This window comes from Myodes glareolus, chromosome 1 (assembly GCF_982192425.1).
Source record: "Myodes glareolus chromosome 1, mMyoGla1.1, whole genome shotgun sequence".
NCBI classification, from domain to species: Eukaryota; Metazoa; Chordata; class Mammalia; order Rodentia; family Cricetidae; genus Myodes; species Myodes glareolus.
Window position 1 is genome coordinate 74097970 of NC_142026.1, and position 17564 is coordinate 74115533.

Here is a 17564-nt window from a genome sequence, read left to right on the forward strand (position 1 = left end):
ATTTAAAACATGATTGACAGAATACAGACAATTCTCCAGAACCATCCTCTTCCTCCTCCCATAACAACCTTTTTATATTATTATTATCCTTGTTCTTCTTCTTTGTTCTCACTTATTAACTTTAACCACTGACATTCCTCCTCATATACTTTTAGAGAAAGGGTCTCTCTATATAGCCCTGCTGCCCTGGACCTCAGAGATCAATGTGCCTCTGTCTCCTTCATGCTGGAACTAAAAACCCATACCACCACACCTGACTTCTCATATATTTATACACTGTTCCATAAGCTCTCTTTGGCTTATACTTTGCTTCAGGTGCTTAAAATAAGCCAAATATTTAATTTTGTCTTCTATAGTAACTGCCCTTGATACCACAAAAGTATGAAGTTGATGCAAATAAATAATTATTAAATTTCCATGTTCTTCTTTGTTAAACATTTTGAAACTTAGTGTTTTAATGTACAGGTTTAAATCTCAAAGAGTTACAAAACATATTAAAAGTTTATTTTACATTAATGAGTTAGCATTCCTCATTTTATAAAACATAGTTCTGCTTTTAGAATAAAATGTAATTTTCTTTTCTTCTGAATTTATGTTCTTAGCATTATTTGATCTATATACCAGTAACTTTTAGTCTCTGACTGGCTACTGGTTATCTGTGACAAAATATCTGACTAAAGCAACTTAAAGAAGGAGTGGTTTCTTTTGGCTGACAGTTGGAAATTACCATCCATTCTATTGGAAAAGGTACAACAGCAGCCGGGGCAAGAGAAAGCTGGTCACATTGCATCTGTAGTCAGGAAGCACAACCTTGAATCTTGCTGTTCATCTCACATTCTCCTTTTATTCAGTGCAAGATGACAGGCCATGGGATGGTTCTACTCACACTGAAAGTAATTCTCATTTTGATTAAAATTCTGAAAATGTCCTCACAAACATGTCTAGTGTCTTGTCTCTTGGATTATTCTTAATATCGTGGAGTTCACAATTAATTTTTACAAGTTGACAAACCTATTACCTATTAGTGTCACAAATGATTTTATCTGCTTAGAATTAAACTATATCCATTTATTTCAGTGCTGAGGGTTGTACTTGGAGCCTACTGTGCCTTAAACAAATATTCTCCCACTTACTTATATCCTGATCTTTGGAACTAAACTTTCAACAAGAATTTCATAGGTTAAAATATACTCTCTCTGTGTCTCTAACTCTCTCTCTCTCAAATACATTTATGAGATATATAGAGAGATAAAGAGAAAGAGATACAAAAAGACACAGAGAGAGACATACAGTGGCCTTTGACTCAAGACCAATTTTATATAAAATATTGTTAGTTATTTTAGATTATTATGATAAAGCAGTGTTTCCAGAAGCAACTTAGAGAAAAAAGAGTTTATTTTGGCCTATGACTCCAGAGTTATAAGAGTCTATCATGGTGGTTGGCAAAATGGTTCAGCAGTTAAAAACAATTTGATGGAGACAATTCCTCAGTTGATTATTTCCTTTTCCCAGGTATGTCTAGATTCCTGCCAAGTCAACAAAAATTAATTATGGTACCTAGTGAGGATCCTTATAAACCAGGAAAATGAAATGTTCTAGATACAAGGAAGGAGGAGGCATTTATACTTTTTTTCTCCCCAAGGCTGTGTTTTCTCCCTGAAAGAGACTTCCTTCTCATCTGCCTGGCAGAGTTACTAGGTTCTTATTGGAGAGCATGTGACTCTCCAGCATGAGTCACAGCTTACGTATGAAATTTTAAGTCATTTTAAGATGCATGCTTTTGATGCACCACCTCAACTCACAACAGAGTTTTGCTTTGGGCTATGTAACCACAGCACACATAGGGTCCTACAGATATCTAGGTTTTGACCCTAAATACCCTCATGAGTCATTAGTACTGAGTAACTCCTTGTTGATCATGATGCCAGGTGAGGGAGCTTCTATTATGAAAGGTATTCAATGATCCAACATTTTTTATTTAGACTATCTAGTCAGCAGGTTTTTAGTATATAACAAGGAAAACAGGTACCTAAATGTTTTAGGTTACAGAAAATTTAATAGAAGGAATTGGATACTGAGGGCAACCAGCCTTCAATGACAAACACATTCTAAATCTGCCCTGTGAATAATTAGATCACATGATACAGTGTTAAGATGTAGCTTGCACCCTAAAGATGATAGACTGAATGATTGCTTCCCAGTGTAAACATCTAGGAGCACAGACAAGTTGAAGAGTTGAAGCCTAATGCACAATTGCAGGGTTGTTAGTGACAATGTCTCAATAAGGTACTAATGTAATTTTTATGGGGCACTGGTTTGTTCTTGCCATAGTTCCTTGTTAGAAATTAAAGTCAATGATGTAGTAGGTACTTTGTCCATTAGAGAAATTGAGCATAACAAGATATTGGGTTTAGAGGGGGACATAGACACTGAAAGGAACAGGAAGACACTAAGGAGAACAAATGAAGGGAGGGAAACCTCTATTTTTCTAGGTCACACTGAGCTAGGTGAAGAGGAACATCTTCTAAACTTATAATCTGTTAATGTCTAACAGAAAGTTCTCCCTCTTGTCCATGTTAGCTCTCTGGTGAAGTCAGTAGGGACAACACAATGCTGTCCAGTAACTCCCTGGACATTGAGACCACACAGCAGAGTCTCCACATCTGTCCCTCGCTATCACAAATCAGGTGATCTAGACCATGGATGCCTAGTGAGGTCATAGGAATGATAACAGGTGGGTTTACTTTGGGAGAGTGACAGCCCTGATGGATTTTTTTTATCAAGAAAGACATTGAAAAAGGAGACACGGGCACAGACCATTTAACATAACAAACAGTGCAGCTACAAATGAAATACAGAGAAGTCGTAAAAGGTTTTAAGGAATATAGGGAGGCATGGTGATAGCACACACGGACCAGCAAGTGGTATCATTTTCTCTATGTGTGAAGATACTCGAACAGTTCAGAATTGAGTTTCCATTTTACCTTACTCTAATTTTTCTATTTGGAGAACTAGACATGTCACATATTTAAGTAGAGTTACAGAGTTGAGCTGTTCTTGTCTTGAACTAATTCCTCAGGGTTACTGAGATTTCTTTACTAAATATTTATAACTTCTGACTGACTCTTCCTCCATTATTGTGTTTTATGCATAATCAGTCCTTGTTGAATTTGATGTGCTATATTTGTAGGATGTAGATTCCATTTTCTTTATGGTCCTTGTAGAAGTAGTCGCACTGTCAATAGTTAGAGTCAAATAAACAAACATAGAAAATCCTGCACAAACATACACAGCGAACCAAAGGTTGAGAGAGAAAAGGGCTCAGAACAAAAGTGAGCTTAAAATAGGAGATGATAACTAGAATTGACAAGGAAAATACCTACAAACAATAACCTGTAACAAAAAAATACAGGCAAAGATGGGTGCATATTCCAAAAGAGAGATAGAGAGTCTGATAAGCAATAGAAAGACAGAAAATAGTGTTCATGATGCTCCTCCATTGCTGGTGGGAGTGTAAACTTGCACAGCCACTTTGGAAGTCAGTATGGTGGTTTCTCTGAAAATTGGAATTCAGTCTACCTAGACACCCAGCAATACCACTCTTGGGCATATACCCAAAGGGATGCACATTCATACCACAAAAACATTTGCTCAACTCTACCTGTTTATAGAACATTATTTGTAACCCACAGAACCAGTCCAAATCTGGAATGCCCCTCGACTGAAGAATGGATAAAGAAAATGTGGTACATTGATACAAGAGAGTCTTACTCAATGCATAAAAAAGAATGACATCTTGAAAATTATAGACAAACAGATGGAACTAGAAAATACTATTCTGAATGAGGTAACCCAGACTCAGAAAGATAAATACAGTATGCACTCACTCACAAGAGTATATTAGACATAAAGCAAATGATAACTAGCCTACAGTCCGCAACCACAGAGAAGCCAGCAAACAGAGACATCCATGGATCCCCATGGGTGGGGCAAATAGACAAGATCTCCTGAGTAAATGGGAATCATGGGGAGAGGGGGGATGGTAGAAGTGGGGTGGGGAAGAGAGAAGGTGAGAGTGAGGAAAACATGAGGGATCTTGTAGTGGCATTTCAATTGGAGTTTAGTAAATAAACCTTCCCTGAAGATTTGAGAGTAAAACAACCCCACCAGTCACTGTTACAGACCAGGAAATGGTATCACACACCTATAATCCTAGTAGGCACACCAGTTTGCCATAGAAACCAGGTGGTGCATGCCTTTCATCAAAGAGGTACTCATCTTTAATCCCAGACCCAGAGAGGATTGTAAGATGATAGGAAACAGCTCTCAACAACAGTTCATTCTAAAATTCCTGGAGGTAGAATAGCCCATTTTCAGACTGAGGTCTAGGTAACAGCCAGTGGCTGGTTACTTTGCTTTTTGACTCCTCAGGTTGAACCCCAATTTCTCTCTCTGAGATTTTATTAATCGTGTATCATTTGGCACTCAGTTGCATTTGGGAAACAGAGGCAGGTGGGTCTCTGTGAGTTCAAGGGCAACCTGGTCTACAGAATGAGTTCCAGGATTACCAAAGATACACAGAGAAAACCTGCCTTTAAAAAGGCCAAAAATTAAAAATAAAAATAAAGGAAATAGAATAAAAAATTAAAGTCACATAAAGATAGAATCTGGATACTGCATGTTATTGTGTAGTGTTTTAATTGTTTGACTAAAAAGGAAGGAGAAACAGCTGCAAAAAACCATTTGATTATAAGTGCTGCTGGATTAATTCAACATATATATTTTGAAAATACTTTGATTTCAAAATTTAGGTCAAAAGATATGCTACTTTGGAGAACAGGTTTTGCTTTCGTTTCAACAGGAAATGAGAAGCTATGGATTTATTCTGGGTTAAGAAAAACAAGGTTTGATCAAGGAAAACCCCTTGAAAAATTCTTCAATGGGAACAGATGGCCCAGATGACTCAACATTTTAGAATACCTCTGTTGCAATTTCCTCTGAGTTCTACATCCAGAACAGCTTCAAGACTGCTCACTGAGATGATCCAGGCTCACAGAATACTCCAGTCAGAGCTTGACCATAATCCTAAACTTTTTAGATTCCTCTTAAAATTTTCAGACCTCCCAATCAGCAGGAAGTAGCCTAGAAAGCTGATCCAACATTCCCCCCCAAAAATGAATTATGGATGTTTGTCTTTGTTTAGAGTGTTGATTGGAAGTTGCTATTGATCATGTTCAGGAAAAAAGCTAAAAAAAGAAGATTAGATTCAGAGTCCTTGTTTTGAAAAGAAAAAAGGGGAAGTGCTCTGGGATAATGCTCTTGTACCCTGTAAAGATTTGTCACTCATATTAGTTTAATAAAACACTGATTGGCCAGTAGTCAGGCCAGAAGCATAGGTGGGGTAACCAGATTCAGAGACTTCTGTGAAGAGGAAAGTCTCATTCTTCAGTCACTCCCGAGACACAGAGGATGCAAGATGAAAATTCTGCACTGATAAAAGACACAGACTAAACATAGATAAGAATTATGGCTTAATTTAAGTTGTAAGAGCTAGTTAATAATAATCCTGAGCTAACGGGCCAAAGATTTTACTATTAACAAAAGCCTCTGTGTGTTTCTTTGGGACTGAACAACTGTGGGAATGGGCAGGACAAAAACTTCTGTCAACAGGATTAGAAAGGCTGAGTTGGGTGAAGGACAGAAAGGAAGAGCAAGAAAAAAGATATCTTGATAGAGAAAGTCATTTGGGGGTTAGCAAGACATGTGCCACTAGGAAAATTTCTGGGAACCCTTAAGGACAACCTAGCTAAGAATATAAACAATAGAGGAGAGTGTGCCTTTGGTGCCCTTTCCTTGTAATCAGACTGTTGACAACCTTAATTGTCATCATAGAACCTACATCCAGTAACTGATGGAAGCAGATGATGAAATCCACAGCTAAGCATGGGACTAAGCTCCTGGAGTCTAGTTGTAGAGAGAGGGGTGCAATAATATGAGCAATGGGGTCAAGACCATGTTGGGGATACCCACAGAAACAGCTGACCTGAGCAAGTGGGAGCTCATTGACTCCAGACTGACAGGTGGGAAACCTACATATGAACTAACTAGACCTGCTGAATGTGGGTGACAGTTGTGTGACTTGGATAGTTGTAGGGGCACTATAGTGGAACCGGTATTTATCCCTAGTGCATGAACTGTGTTTTTTTGGAGCCTGTCCCCTATGGAGAGATTCTTTGATCAGCCTAGATACAGGGTGGAGGGCCTTGGTTCTGTCTCAAGTGATGTGACAGACTTTGTTGACTCCCAATGGGAGTCCTCACCCTCTATGAGGAGTTCATGGGGGGCTTAGCAAAGGTGGAGGGAGCAGAAGGAGGGAACTGGGTTTGGTATGTAAAATAAGATTGTTATAAAAATAAAAAAGGGCATAGTGTTCATCAGTGTTAAATTAGAGCAACACACAGATAAGTGTGGCTTGTGTGCAGAGAAAATACACTCATGAATAGAGGCTTGGAGTACCGTTTGGTGGTTAAGCATTAATCTGGCAGATGCACCATAGATGATCCTCAGCATTTTAAAGATAAATAAAGCAAATAATAAGCAATTACATTGAATCTAAATACATCCAGAGATGTTTAAATAATTGGAATATATGTAAATAGGTTTTTCCAATTAAACATGTTGCTGAATGAAAGTTATAAAAGTAGGCAGGTAAACAATCAGAAGTTATATTCAAAATGGCTGTTCATGCTTCTACAAATGAATCAATGAAAAACACATAGGTCACTGCAAATATTCCATATATAATTTGATTGTCAATCTACAAAGAAAGGTGGGTAAAATAAGAATAAAATCATGCTGATGATCCTTTAGTTTTGAAGAAAATACACCATCCTCAAGACTAAGAGGTTGCTGCTAGGTACAATCATTGGTTTGCTTCCTTTCCCAGGATTCTACACAGTATTTTCCAGCACTATGAAAGCAAGCCTACTGGAAGGAAGCTTTCAGTTCATTCCAGCTTGATCTTTTCAGCTAAAAGTACATGTGTCTTCACCCATAGTGCCTTACCATCTACTTGTGGTGGTCAGTCAAGAGCAAAGGCAGCAAATGATGTTGTTTTCTGAACCTTGGTAGGCCCAGGGGCCTCTGTGATCAACAACTGGAGTGAAGTATCTTATGCTTGGCACTGAGATTTTCATTTAACTATCTTTGACTTCTGAGAGCAGCATTATTTACTCATGCAAGTTTATTCCATTCCATCTAGCTTTCAATATTTTAATTAGTTTACAAAATTCTATATGGATTTTTCATGTACTATTAATTTTTTATTAACCATCCATTTATTATTCTGAGGAATGCAATCTAGATTTAAAGCCTTCCAAGTTTCTTGAATGACTGATCCTTACACTGTGAGAAAGCACATTACCTTCACCCTACTCTAAGGGAGGCCATTACCTGTTTGAGACTGAATATTTGTAAATGTTATCCTTCATATATTACATGGAAATAAATATATTTGTTCCAGTGAGTATTAGTGTCCTGAGCACTGAGACAGAATCTACAATGTGAGCAACGAGTGTCTCCCACAGTCAAGACAGAAAAGGTACTACAAAAAATCGTGAGGAAGTTTAGATAGAGGAGGTTGAGAAGAAGTCACTGCCCTTACAGAAATGAGGAAGTAGGAAGCAGGAAATTACCAGAAAACAAACACAAGAGTGGTTAGGGAAAAAAAGGTTAACTTCTCTCTGCAAGTAAATTAGGTCTTGTTCACAACCTCCCAAAGCTCCTCCTGGTACCCTCTGTGGGGACCATGTCAATTCTCTGATCAAGCCAGACAGAGGGTAGACTCAGTTCTTCCATGTTTCTCCTTTCATTTTAACATGAACTCTAAAAAGTCCCATCCTGAATTGTTTGTGTTGCTGTCCCCAGGTATCGATACTGTTCAGGGAGACGCAAGTGGGCATGTTGGTATCATTACTCCATTCACCTCCTGCGCTCATTTAGGTTCCTGTCATCACACCAGCTCATTTCTCTCACTCTTAAAGAACTTGTTTTAAGAACCCTTGTCTGTTGCCATGCCTAATCCTTCCACAGGATTCTGTATCCCTGAAATATCACAGTGCCTCTCTTTTTGCCATTAATGGTCAGTCAAGTTTGTCTTCTCCCTACAAAATCCTCTCAATTTTAGAGGAACAAATTAGCAGACATTGCCATGTGTTCCTGACAGACAGACATGTTCATTCACGAACATACTTGTGTCTTTAAAGTCAGTTCCCTGAGCCAGGAAGAGACTACAAAACACCTTTCTAACTTCCTTGGAGAGAACGCATATCTTTTTGACTCATTCAACTGTAAGTATATTCATTATTTAGTATTTGCATTAGGGTTATATAGGAATCCCACACCACTTAGAATACGGATGGACTCACCATACTGATTCAGATCATTATGGATTTTATCACAGTTTTCTGTTTATGATTCTTTTACATCCATTACCCACCTAATGGTGATCTTTTTTAAAACGTCTTTCTGTAATGGTGATCTTAAAACAGCAACCTATCTATATATTTCTTTGCTTGAAGATTTGCAATCATTTCAATTTAAATACAGTTTTACTGGGTAGAATAATTACAGTTGATAGTTGTAGCCTTTCAGGAATTGGAGTATATTTCTCTAGGCACTTCTGATTTAAACATTTCTGTCAAATAATCCAGTTCGTAATCACTTTTCTTTGTATGTTACTTGACATTTCTGATGGCTATTCTTGGTTTCCAATTTGACTACACCTGGAATTAACTAAAGTCCAAGTGGCTGTGTAGATTTTTTTTTATTCATACATTCTTTGACATGGGAAGGCACACTCTTTTTTTATATCTTTTGAGGTGGTAACATCCATGTTTGATCTAGGTCCCTTCTTTTGCTGGTAGTCTGTATAGAAGACATGGAAGAAGGAAGCTTCTCTTTGCCTGCTTGCCTTCACTAGCTGTGATGTCTATTTCTTCAGTGGCATTAGAGCCTACATCTTTGGAATTACAGAGTATACTGAAGATCAGCGGAGACCACCAACCTTACAGAGTGAATAATTTTTAACCAATATAAGCTTTCTCATTTGTAGCTTGTGTTTTTAATGTTCTAACTATGATATGCCATGGATAATTGCTTTTCTGATTTTCTATGTTTGGTGTTCTATAGGCCTCTAATGACCATCAGAAAAGTCATAAGAAACCCACTACTGTAAAAGTTTCCAGACAGATATACAGAAAAATATTTTACAATGGAGTTACACTATACTAGTGAAACATTGTTATTACTAGACATCACACAATAACAAATAAAAAGTCCAGTGCTCTCATGGCTTACCTCTTTGGAGTTGTTGACAAGTGAGATTCCATAGTCCCCAAGCAGCTATTTTCCAGTGTTCTTGTTTGCTCTCTATAACTTAATAATAAGACCCTATTGCTGAAGATACCATACACCTGAGTCATAGAACACTGAGAAATTTGTTATCAACCCTGAAGATTTATCTCTACTACCTAACTATCATAGTTATGCAAAGCACTATGCTTATTACTGAAAGAGAAAAGTAATAATCAGTCTTACCAAGTTGTTATCCCTATAAACTACAATAATGATGCTCCTGGAAAGACATGCCCACTGGTGCAATAGCTGCTCAAATACCATGGGTGTAATCAATCACTTTCTGATTGGATTTATGTCCTGCTTTACAATATAAAACTTAGGATTATTACTGAGGCTATGTACCTATCCTGAAACAATAGGTCATTGACCCTAAGGGAAAAATTATTACTATTCTTCTAAATGGACATTGTATTAAGCTGACTTTATTCTTTTTTTGTTTTAATTGAGCTATACAGTTCTCTGCTTCTATCCCTTCCTCCCTTTTCCTTACCCTCTTATATGACCTCCATACTCCTAATTTACTGAGGGTATCTTGTCTTTCACTCTTTCCTATGTAGATCTATGTATGTCTCTGTTAGAGTCCTCTGTTGTCTAGGTTGTCTGGAGTTGTGGACAGTAGGTCTGTTTTTTTCTTTGCTTTATGTATAGAAACCACTTATGAGTGAGTACATATTTGTCTTTCTAGATCTGAGTTATCTTACTCAATATGTTTTTTCCCCTCAATCTATCAATTTGTATGCAAATTTCAAGATGTCATCTTTTTTAACACTGTGTAATAATCGATTGTGTAAATGTACCACATTTTCTTTATTCATTATTTGGTTGATGGTCATCTAGGCTGTTTACAGATTTTGGCTCTTACAAATAATGCTGCTATGAACATGGTTGAGCATCTGTCCTTGCAGTATGATTGAGCATTCTTTGGTTATATACCCAACAGTGACATTGCTGGGTCTTAAAGTAGACTATTTCCTAATTTTCTGAAAAATTGCCATACTGATTTCCAAAGTGGCTGTACAAGACAAAACAGCAACCTACAGAATGGGGAAAGATCTTTACCAATTCTTCTTTGGACAGAAGACTAATCTGTAAAATATAAAAAGAACTCAAGAAACTTGACATCAAAAGAACAAAAAATCCAATAAAAACGGGGTACAGACTTCAAGAGAACTATCAACAGATGAATCTCAAATAGTTGAAAGGCAGATAAGGAAATACTCAGCATCTTAACCTACAGAGAAATTCAAATCAAAACAACTTTGAAATTTCATCTTATACCTGTCAGATTAGCTAAGATAAAAAACACTGATGACAGCTTATACTGGAGAGAATGAGGGGTAAGGGAAACACTCCTCCATTGCTGGTGGGAATACAAATACAAGCTGAATTTTAATGACTTTTTGTTATACAACAGATTAATGCATCTCTAAATCCTCATCAGAGAAGATTATTTATGCAATGGATGATTGCTAGCATGGAGATCCACAACTGGTAAGGTTCAGAAAATAAGAGACTGAGGAATGCTCAGCTGTAAATGGCACGTTTGTTTCACATCCCTTTCCTACAAAGGCTTGGAGATGAATTTTAAAACAAAATAAAACCAAAAATGACACAAAGTTGATCATGTAGGTATCTAAGATGAGTGGGGAGGGGTAGATAAAATCAAAACATTGTACGAAATTTTCAAAGAACTCATAAAAACTTTAATATTTCCTATTTCCTTAAGTATGAAACTTCATAACATGTACATTTTGCAAGAATAAGATGGGGCCCCTAAACGCTGTATAAGTTTCACTTTTCAAAACAATTGATGTTCCTCTCTACTGAGTAATATTACTGAAGTTAATGTTACTATTCATGTCTGGGTTCCTCCCTTCTCCAATGGTGTAGCAGCCCAAGGACTAACTTCATTTAAATATTTAGCAAGTGTTAACTTCTCCTTTTTCCTGTCTCCTTGTATTACAGAAAGCTATAGAAGGTTTCCCAACATTTACAGTGCCTATCTAAATCCTTGTGAGATCTGTGAGTCCAAGGAAGGAACTTGTAGGTATCAGCAAGGAATCTCATGTCTGAGATTGACATCCATATAATGAGGGTGAAGGGGAAAATGATTGATTGTATGGATAGCGGAAGAACAATTGTTACATTTACAAGGCATTTGGGAGAGATAACACAATCTAGCATGTAAAAATCCTATCATAATCTCAAAATCAGGAAAAAAAATCTCAAAATCAGTTCCATGTGAGCCACAAATATAGGTGTTTGGTATCCTGCTTAGAACTCACCCAGAAACATCAGTTTGCACATTCCCCAAAGACATCTTCAGAGCTAGAAATATGAATGAGGAGATTAAAGGTTTCATGATAATGTAGATATGGACAGGATGGAAGGAAAACCCCATGTCGAGGCTCTTAGTCCTTAGTCACAATTACCTGGGAGTTATTTCTGAGGAAGAGATGAGGTATATTTGAAACTCTGTACTGGAATTAAAGAGGAAGAGAACTGGAGCTGGTCAAGGCCCTGTTACTCTCTCTAGTGTCATCAAAAGACCTTATGCCCAGCTTAGCCATAGTCTGGTGAAAATAGCATACTCACTCTTGAGGACGACACTTCCTCTTATTTTCATTTCCAATGCTGTAGAAGCAATTCAGAACTTTTCTTTTGTTATCTAAACATTCCACCAGTGAGTCAGTTGCATAGCACTTCCTCTTCTTGATGTGACAGCCCATAATCTAGAACACAGTGTCTTAGTGGTTACCTTCTGTTTTGATCTGTCCTGACAGTCACTGCAGTCTCATTCGTCTGCACAGCTGGGACTCCTGGAATGAGACATCATGATCTTCACTTTTGCAGTGTTGTTTCATCTTGGTGAGATTTGAAGAATGGAGGGAGTACCCAAGTCTGGGAGGGACTTCAGGCTATAACCAAGCTCTAACTTATCAGGAGATCCAGTGGTCTTGAGTGGCTTTGAAGAGGAGAGGATTTCCTCAAACTTCAGGGAGAAAATCTCACAGAGAAATCTCTTTCAGGACTGAGTCTGGAACCCAGAAGCATGGCGGCGGCAGGTGAGTCAATCTCCCCGCCTTGTCAAATGCTGTTTCCACATAGAAATCAGATGACAACAACAAATGTGGGTTGATTTGGGGGATGCTTCAAGGAGAGTGGAGCTCAGAGGTAGAATATAGGAAAGGAATACCCTGAGATATAGCATTTCATTTTCTTACAGAAAAATTCCCAAAACCTACCATCTGGGCTGAACCAGAATCTGTGATCACCAAGGGACTGTCTGTTGCTATCTTCTGTTTTGGCACCCAGGAAGTCCAGAAGTACTATCTCTATAAAAAGGGAAGCTTAAAACCCTTGACGATACAGACCTCACTGGAGCCTGGGAACAAGGCCAACTTTTCCATTCCAGTTATCACAGAATATCATGCAGGACTATACTACTGCTGCTATCACAGCCCTTCTGGTTTGTCTGAATGCAGTGACATCCTAGAGCTTGTGGTCACAGGTAAGAGCAATCTCAAGAGTCCCAAATTCAGGTTATGCCATGAGTAAGGGAATTTGTTCTCAGGAAATCCTCTCACACCCCAGTCTTTAGACAATGTTGAAGGCATTTCCCAGTCAACATGTTTGTCTTCTCTTTTAGGGTTCTACAGCAAACCCAACATCTCAGCCCTGCCAAGCTCCCTGGTGACCTCAGGAGGGAAAGTCACCCTCCAGTGTAGCTCACATCAGGGATATGGAAGATACATCCTTACTAAGGAAGGAGAACAGAATGTGTCCTGGACTCAGGATTCCCAGAAAGAACCCAATGGACATTTTGTGGCCTTGTTTCCTGTGGGGCCAGTGACTTCCAAACACAGATGGGCCTTCAGATGCTATGGATACTATGAGAGAACCTCCCAGATGTGGTCAATGCCCAGTGAGACCCTGCAACTCCACCTTGCAGGTAAAGCAATCTCATCTTTGACATTTATTTGAAGCCCATAAATTCTTTGCATGAGCTCTGTTCTAATGGAGTACAATATAGCTGAGAAACAGTTGAGGGATGTTTAGGGGTCTTGATGTAGAGAAACAACAAGAGTTGCAAGAAAACATGGGTGAGAGTGGAAGGTGTTTGGTATGAGCTATGCCATTAATACCTGTTCCATGTTTTCTCTGAGACCATCTAGGAACTCCTCCGTTTTGATACAGCAGGACCATGTCTAGAGCAGGACCATGTCTAGGTACTTAGAGAGTCTATGATCCTCCAATGTCATGGTGACACTCACTAAAATAGATTTGTTGTATCCAATGAAGGGAAGCCCTGCATCCCATCCTGAACTGACCTGAATCCCAGGCTTAATTCTCTCAGGCTAATGTCACATTGGTCCCCTGTAAGCAGCTTCTACATTTGTCAGTATACAAGCTACATATATACTGTGTCCTCCATGTCGCCATTTACAAATGGCCTTTGGATATCCTAAACACAAGTGAGGATCCTTGGTCCTTTAAGAGACTCATATTCTACAAAGACCATGCTGGGGAGCCTGAATTGTCATCACAAGCTTGAAGGGTGAGGTCCCAGGAAGATGAAAGACTGAAATACAAGAGTTTTATAAGTATAAATGAATGAGAACAATAGGCAGAGGCGGCATGTCTAGTGTGGAGTTATATAAAAAAGACAGAAAAATACACCTGGGCTTTAAAGACAGGAATTCACCCATATGTGGAACATGCTGAGTAGACAGGATTAGTTAGCCAGTGACTGTCAGGGATCAGACTGTCTCTCCTTCCCTGGTCCTGGAATCACAAGGGCCAACACACAGATTTTGTTTTCTGTTTTTACAGACAGTCTTTGTTTTGCAGGGTTCTTTTTAAATAGTATCTGATCATTTTTATTTATTTTTGTAGTCTCATACTCGTAAAAGGTGAAATGTGATCTATTTACTCACATACTTTGCCCCTCCAACTCTCCTCATACACCCCTCTCCTAATTTGACATCTCTTTTATAGTTTCCTAGTTCAGTTAGTGCTGCCTATATGTGCATATGTGTGGGTCCATGAGAGCATGGAAAAATCTACTACTGCCATATATTCAAAGGAGAATGTTCTCCCTCCAACTGCCAATAAACCATCAGTAATAAGGCAAGGGACTTAGATATGATCTACCCATCTGTGCCAGGGTTTTGACTGGCTTGATCTCATGTAAGTCTTGTTTATTCTTGAAACTTTCAGGCATTTATAGAATGTATTTTAATCATATTATTCTACTACTACTACTAGTACCTCCTTCCAACTCTCCCTAGTTTTTTCATCTCATCGGCCTTTTAATTTAATATCCTCCTTAAAAACTTATTATTAATCTCCCATATGTGGATGTATGTGGATCATCCACTAGGGTTTGATCAACCTTTCAGTGTTCACATCTACAAAGGAGATTGACTCTCTCACCCCAGCAGCCACAGATGCTCACAATGCCCACAGATCTTCAGATAGGGGTGAAGCTTTGGGGGTCCCTTCCTCTTATAGTCTGGATTTTTAACTGGATTAAGTTTTTACAGATCTTATGTAGGGAACTACAGTTTCTCTGAGTTGAAATGGCCAACAGTTCATGCAATACCAGAATCAGCATTTCACGGCTATCTTTTATGTATTCCTTCCACCCCCTTTCCATGATGCTCACTGAGTGTTGGCTGTGAGGAGCTGATATTAATATCCAATCCAGAGCTGAGCACTCACAGTTAAAATAGACACTTTGAACAGTTAGGAGTCTCTACATTTATCACTACCCACTGAAGAAAGATGTTTCCCACCAGAGTTGAGAGTAGCACAAATATGTGCATATGAATATATACACTTAGAATGTAGTTTGACAGTATGACCATTTAGCAAAACAAGAGTGAGTTCCCCATACCTAGGGCTTATGATCTCCCTAGCCATGGACCTTTGTCCATGTTTACAGTACAATGCATAGAATTCTTCTTGTGGATCAGGCCTTATGTCAATACTAGCAAGCAATTTTACCAAAGATGGCTATTATAACATGCAGGGTTCAGAGCTAGATAAAACAGACCATTCATGTTATTTCTTACCCTGAAGCCAGCATAACACTTTATGGAAGTATCTAAGGGAGAGAACTTCATAGTCAGTTTGAGGTTGCATTCTATTTGAACTGCCACACAAATTAATGGTATCTTTAGCAAGAGGCAAATACAATCTAGTTATAATAGACAACTAAGAGAAATGGTTCCTGTATTGTTTTGGGTATTGCTGATGAATAACACATAAGGAAGTATTCTGAACCTGGCAATAATATTTTCACTTATTAACCAATACTTTCTGGAAGCAACATTGTCAACCCATACAGGATGCTTCTGTTTCAACTCCCTTTTAGATATATACAAACTAGATATATTTAAAAGGGAGTTGAAATGGATTTCATTAGGATTTCAAAATATATCCTTAGTGTTGATTAACCTCTTTGCCAACTGCTCTCTCTACTTAAACCTTGAACTGTAGTGAGGGGCTGCGGGCAGGCCTGCTTTTCATCCTGTCTGGCTGCCGCATGGCTAGCTTAGCCCCGGAAATAATAGCACACAAATTGTATTTATTTAAATACTGCCTGGCCCATTATCTCTAGAGAGTTAGTTACTGGCTAACTCTCACATCTTGATTAACCCATTTCTAATAATCTGTGTAGCACCACGAGGTGGTGGCTTACCGGAAAAGATTCAGCATGTCTGACTTGCTGGCTGGCTCCATGGCGTCTGATTCATTGCCTTCTTCTCAGCATTCTGTTCTGTTTACTCCGCCTACCTAATTTTCTGTCCTGTCAGAGGGCCAAGGCAGTCTCTTTATTAACCAATAAAAATAACACATAACAAAAGGCCCACCTACATCATTGAACCACAAGTAGTCTACTTTTCATGACTGTGCAGTAATCACTTTCATGACTGAACTATGTTCTCAGTCTATGCTGCATATTATTAATAAATATGCTGTATATTAATAAAGTATAAAATATTTTACATTGTTGATGAAAGTTGGATATAATCATGTAAATCTCAATGAATTATTCAATTAACTTAATAACTAGAACATAAATATTTTCATGGCCTTATATTTACTAAATAATAAATACACATTAAAAGCTATTGATTACTGTACATTATTTTTTCTTACTGATATAGTTGTTTATTTCACTTGCTTTTCAATTTGGAACTGTACTGATTTTATTGTGGTATTTGTCCAAATTCCCAGATTCACACTCACAAGATCATACAGTGGAGAATCTCATCAGGATGGCTGTGGCTGGCTTGGTTCTGGTTGTTCTTGGGATTCTACTTTTTGAGGCACAAAACAGTCAGAGAACTCATCAAGATTCAGGATGGAGGTGAACCAGAGAGAATGGTGCATCTCTTAATGTGGTAGAGGCTTGAAGGTGAATCTAACAAGTAGAGGAAATCATGGAAGTAAATTTGTGGTACAAGTGTTTGAGCACTGTTGCATACCCTGAAGAGAACAACATATTTGGGTGCAGGGAAAATGTCAAAGAGATCTGTGAAGAGGACTCTACACCCATTAAGTAAGAACAGAATGGTGACTTGAATAAGATGACCGTCAAAGTCTCAGGCATTTGAATGCTTGGTCCTCATCTGGTGATGCTGTTTGGAGAGACTTAGGGCATGTGGTCTTGTCAGAAGAATTGTGTGTCTGGGCTAGGCTTTGAAGTCTTAAGGCTCATCATTTCTAGCTCACTCTTGTGTGTTCATTTTCTACAAGATTGAAATATTCCATTCTGCAGGGAATCTTCTTAAGCCAGAGGGCAAACAATTCAAAATAACCCCTGAAAGGTTCTGAAACTAACAAGATTTACTAGGTCCCCTTTTTTTCTAAGAGTTAACAAGAAGAGCTGTTGTGAGTTACTCTTAGACAAGGTAAGCTGCAAAGAAGAATCCGAGACCAGATCTGCTTCCTGGAAGAATAAAGAAACAACAGAGCTGCCTAGAAGAGGTTTAGACTGGAATCACCTGGGAAAGACATTCTCCAATATGTCCAGCTTGCCTGAAAGCTCTGAAATGTGCCCTTTGTGAATTGTCACCCATGGTGGCGTCATTTCTGCTCTTGTAAATAACCTCAATAAAACTCATTGGTTCACCAAA

At 38.4% G+C, this 17564-nt stretch overlaps 1 protein-coding gene across 3 annotated transcripts; it reads left to right on the plus strand.

Moving 5' to 3' along the window:
• The first annotated feature begins 12122 nt into the window (after nt 1-12122).
• LOC148123474 (leukocyte immunoglobulin-like receptor subfamily A member 5) lies at nt 12123-17564 on the plus strand. 3 transcript variants are annotated; one of them, XM_087909888.1, is made up of 5 exons: nt 12123-12285; nt 12447-12482; nt 12644-12928; nt 13067-13369; nt 17300-17564. In XM_087909888.1, exons 1-5 carry the CDS (start codon nt 12252-12254, stop codon nt 17332-17334), a joined length of 693 nt encoding a protein of 230 aa, XP_087766014.1. In that variant the 5' UTR covers nt 12123-12251; the 3' UTR covers nt 17335-17564. The 3 variants fall into 3 exon arrangements, with proteins under 3 accessions (XP_087766014.1, XP_087766012.1, XP_087766013.1); XM_087909886.1 differs by having other exon boundaries at nt 12139-12285; nt 16663-17564; XM_087909887.1 differs by having other exon boundaries at nt 12174-12285; nt 12361-12482; nt 16663-17564.

Bases quoted from the DNA above. Each gene is read 5' to 3' on its own strand.
- LOC148123474 (XM_087909886.1), top strand. From the start codon at position 12,252: ATGATCTTCACTTTTGCAGTGTTGTTTCATCTTG. The intron at 12,483-12,643 runs GTGAGTCAATCT...ATTTTCTTACAG, and splicing joins CAGAAGCATGGCGGCGGCAG to AAAAATTCCCAAAACCTACC. The intron at 13,370-16,662 runs GTAAAGCAATCT...CCAAATTCCCAG, and splicing joins CCTGCAACTCCACCTTGCAG to ATTCACACTCACAAGATCAT.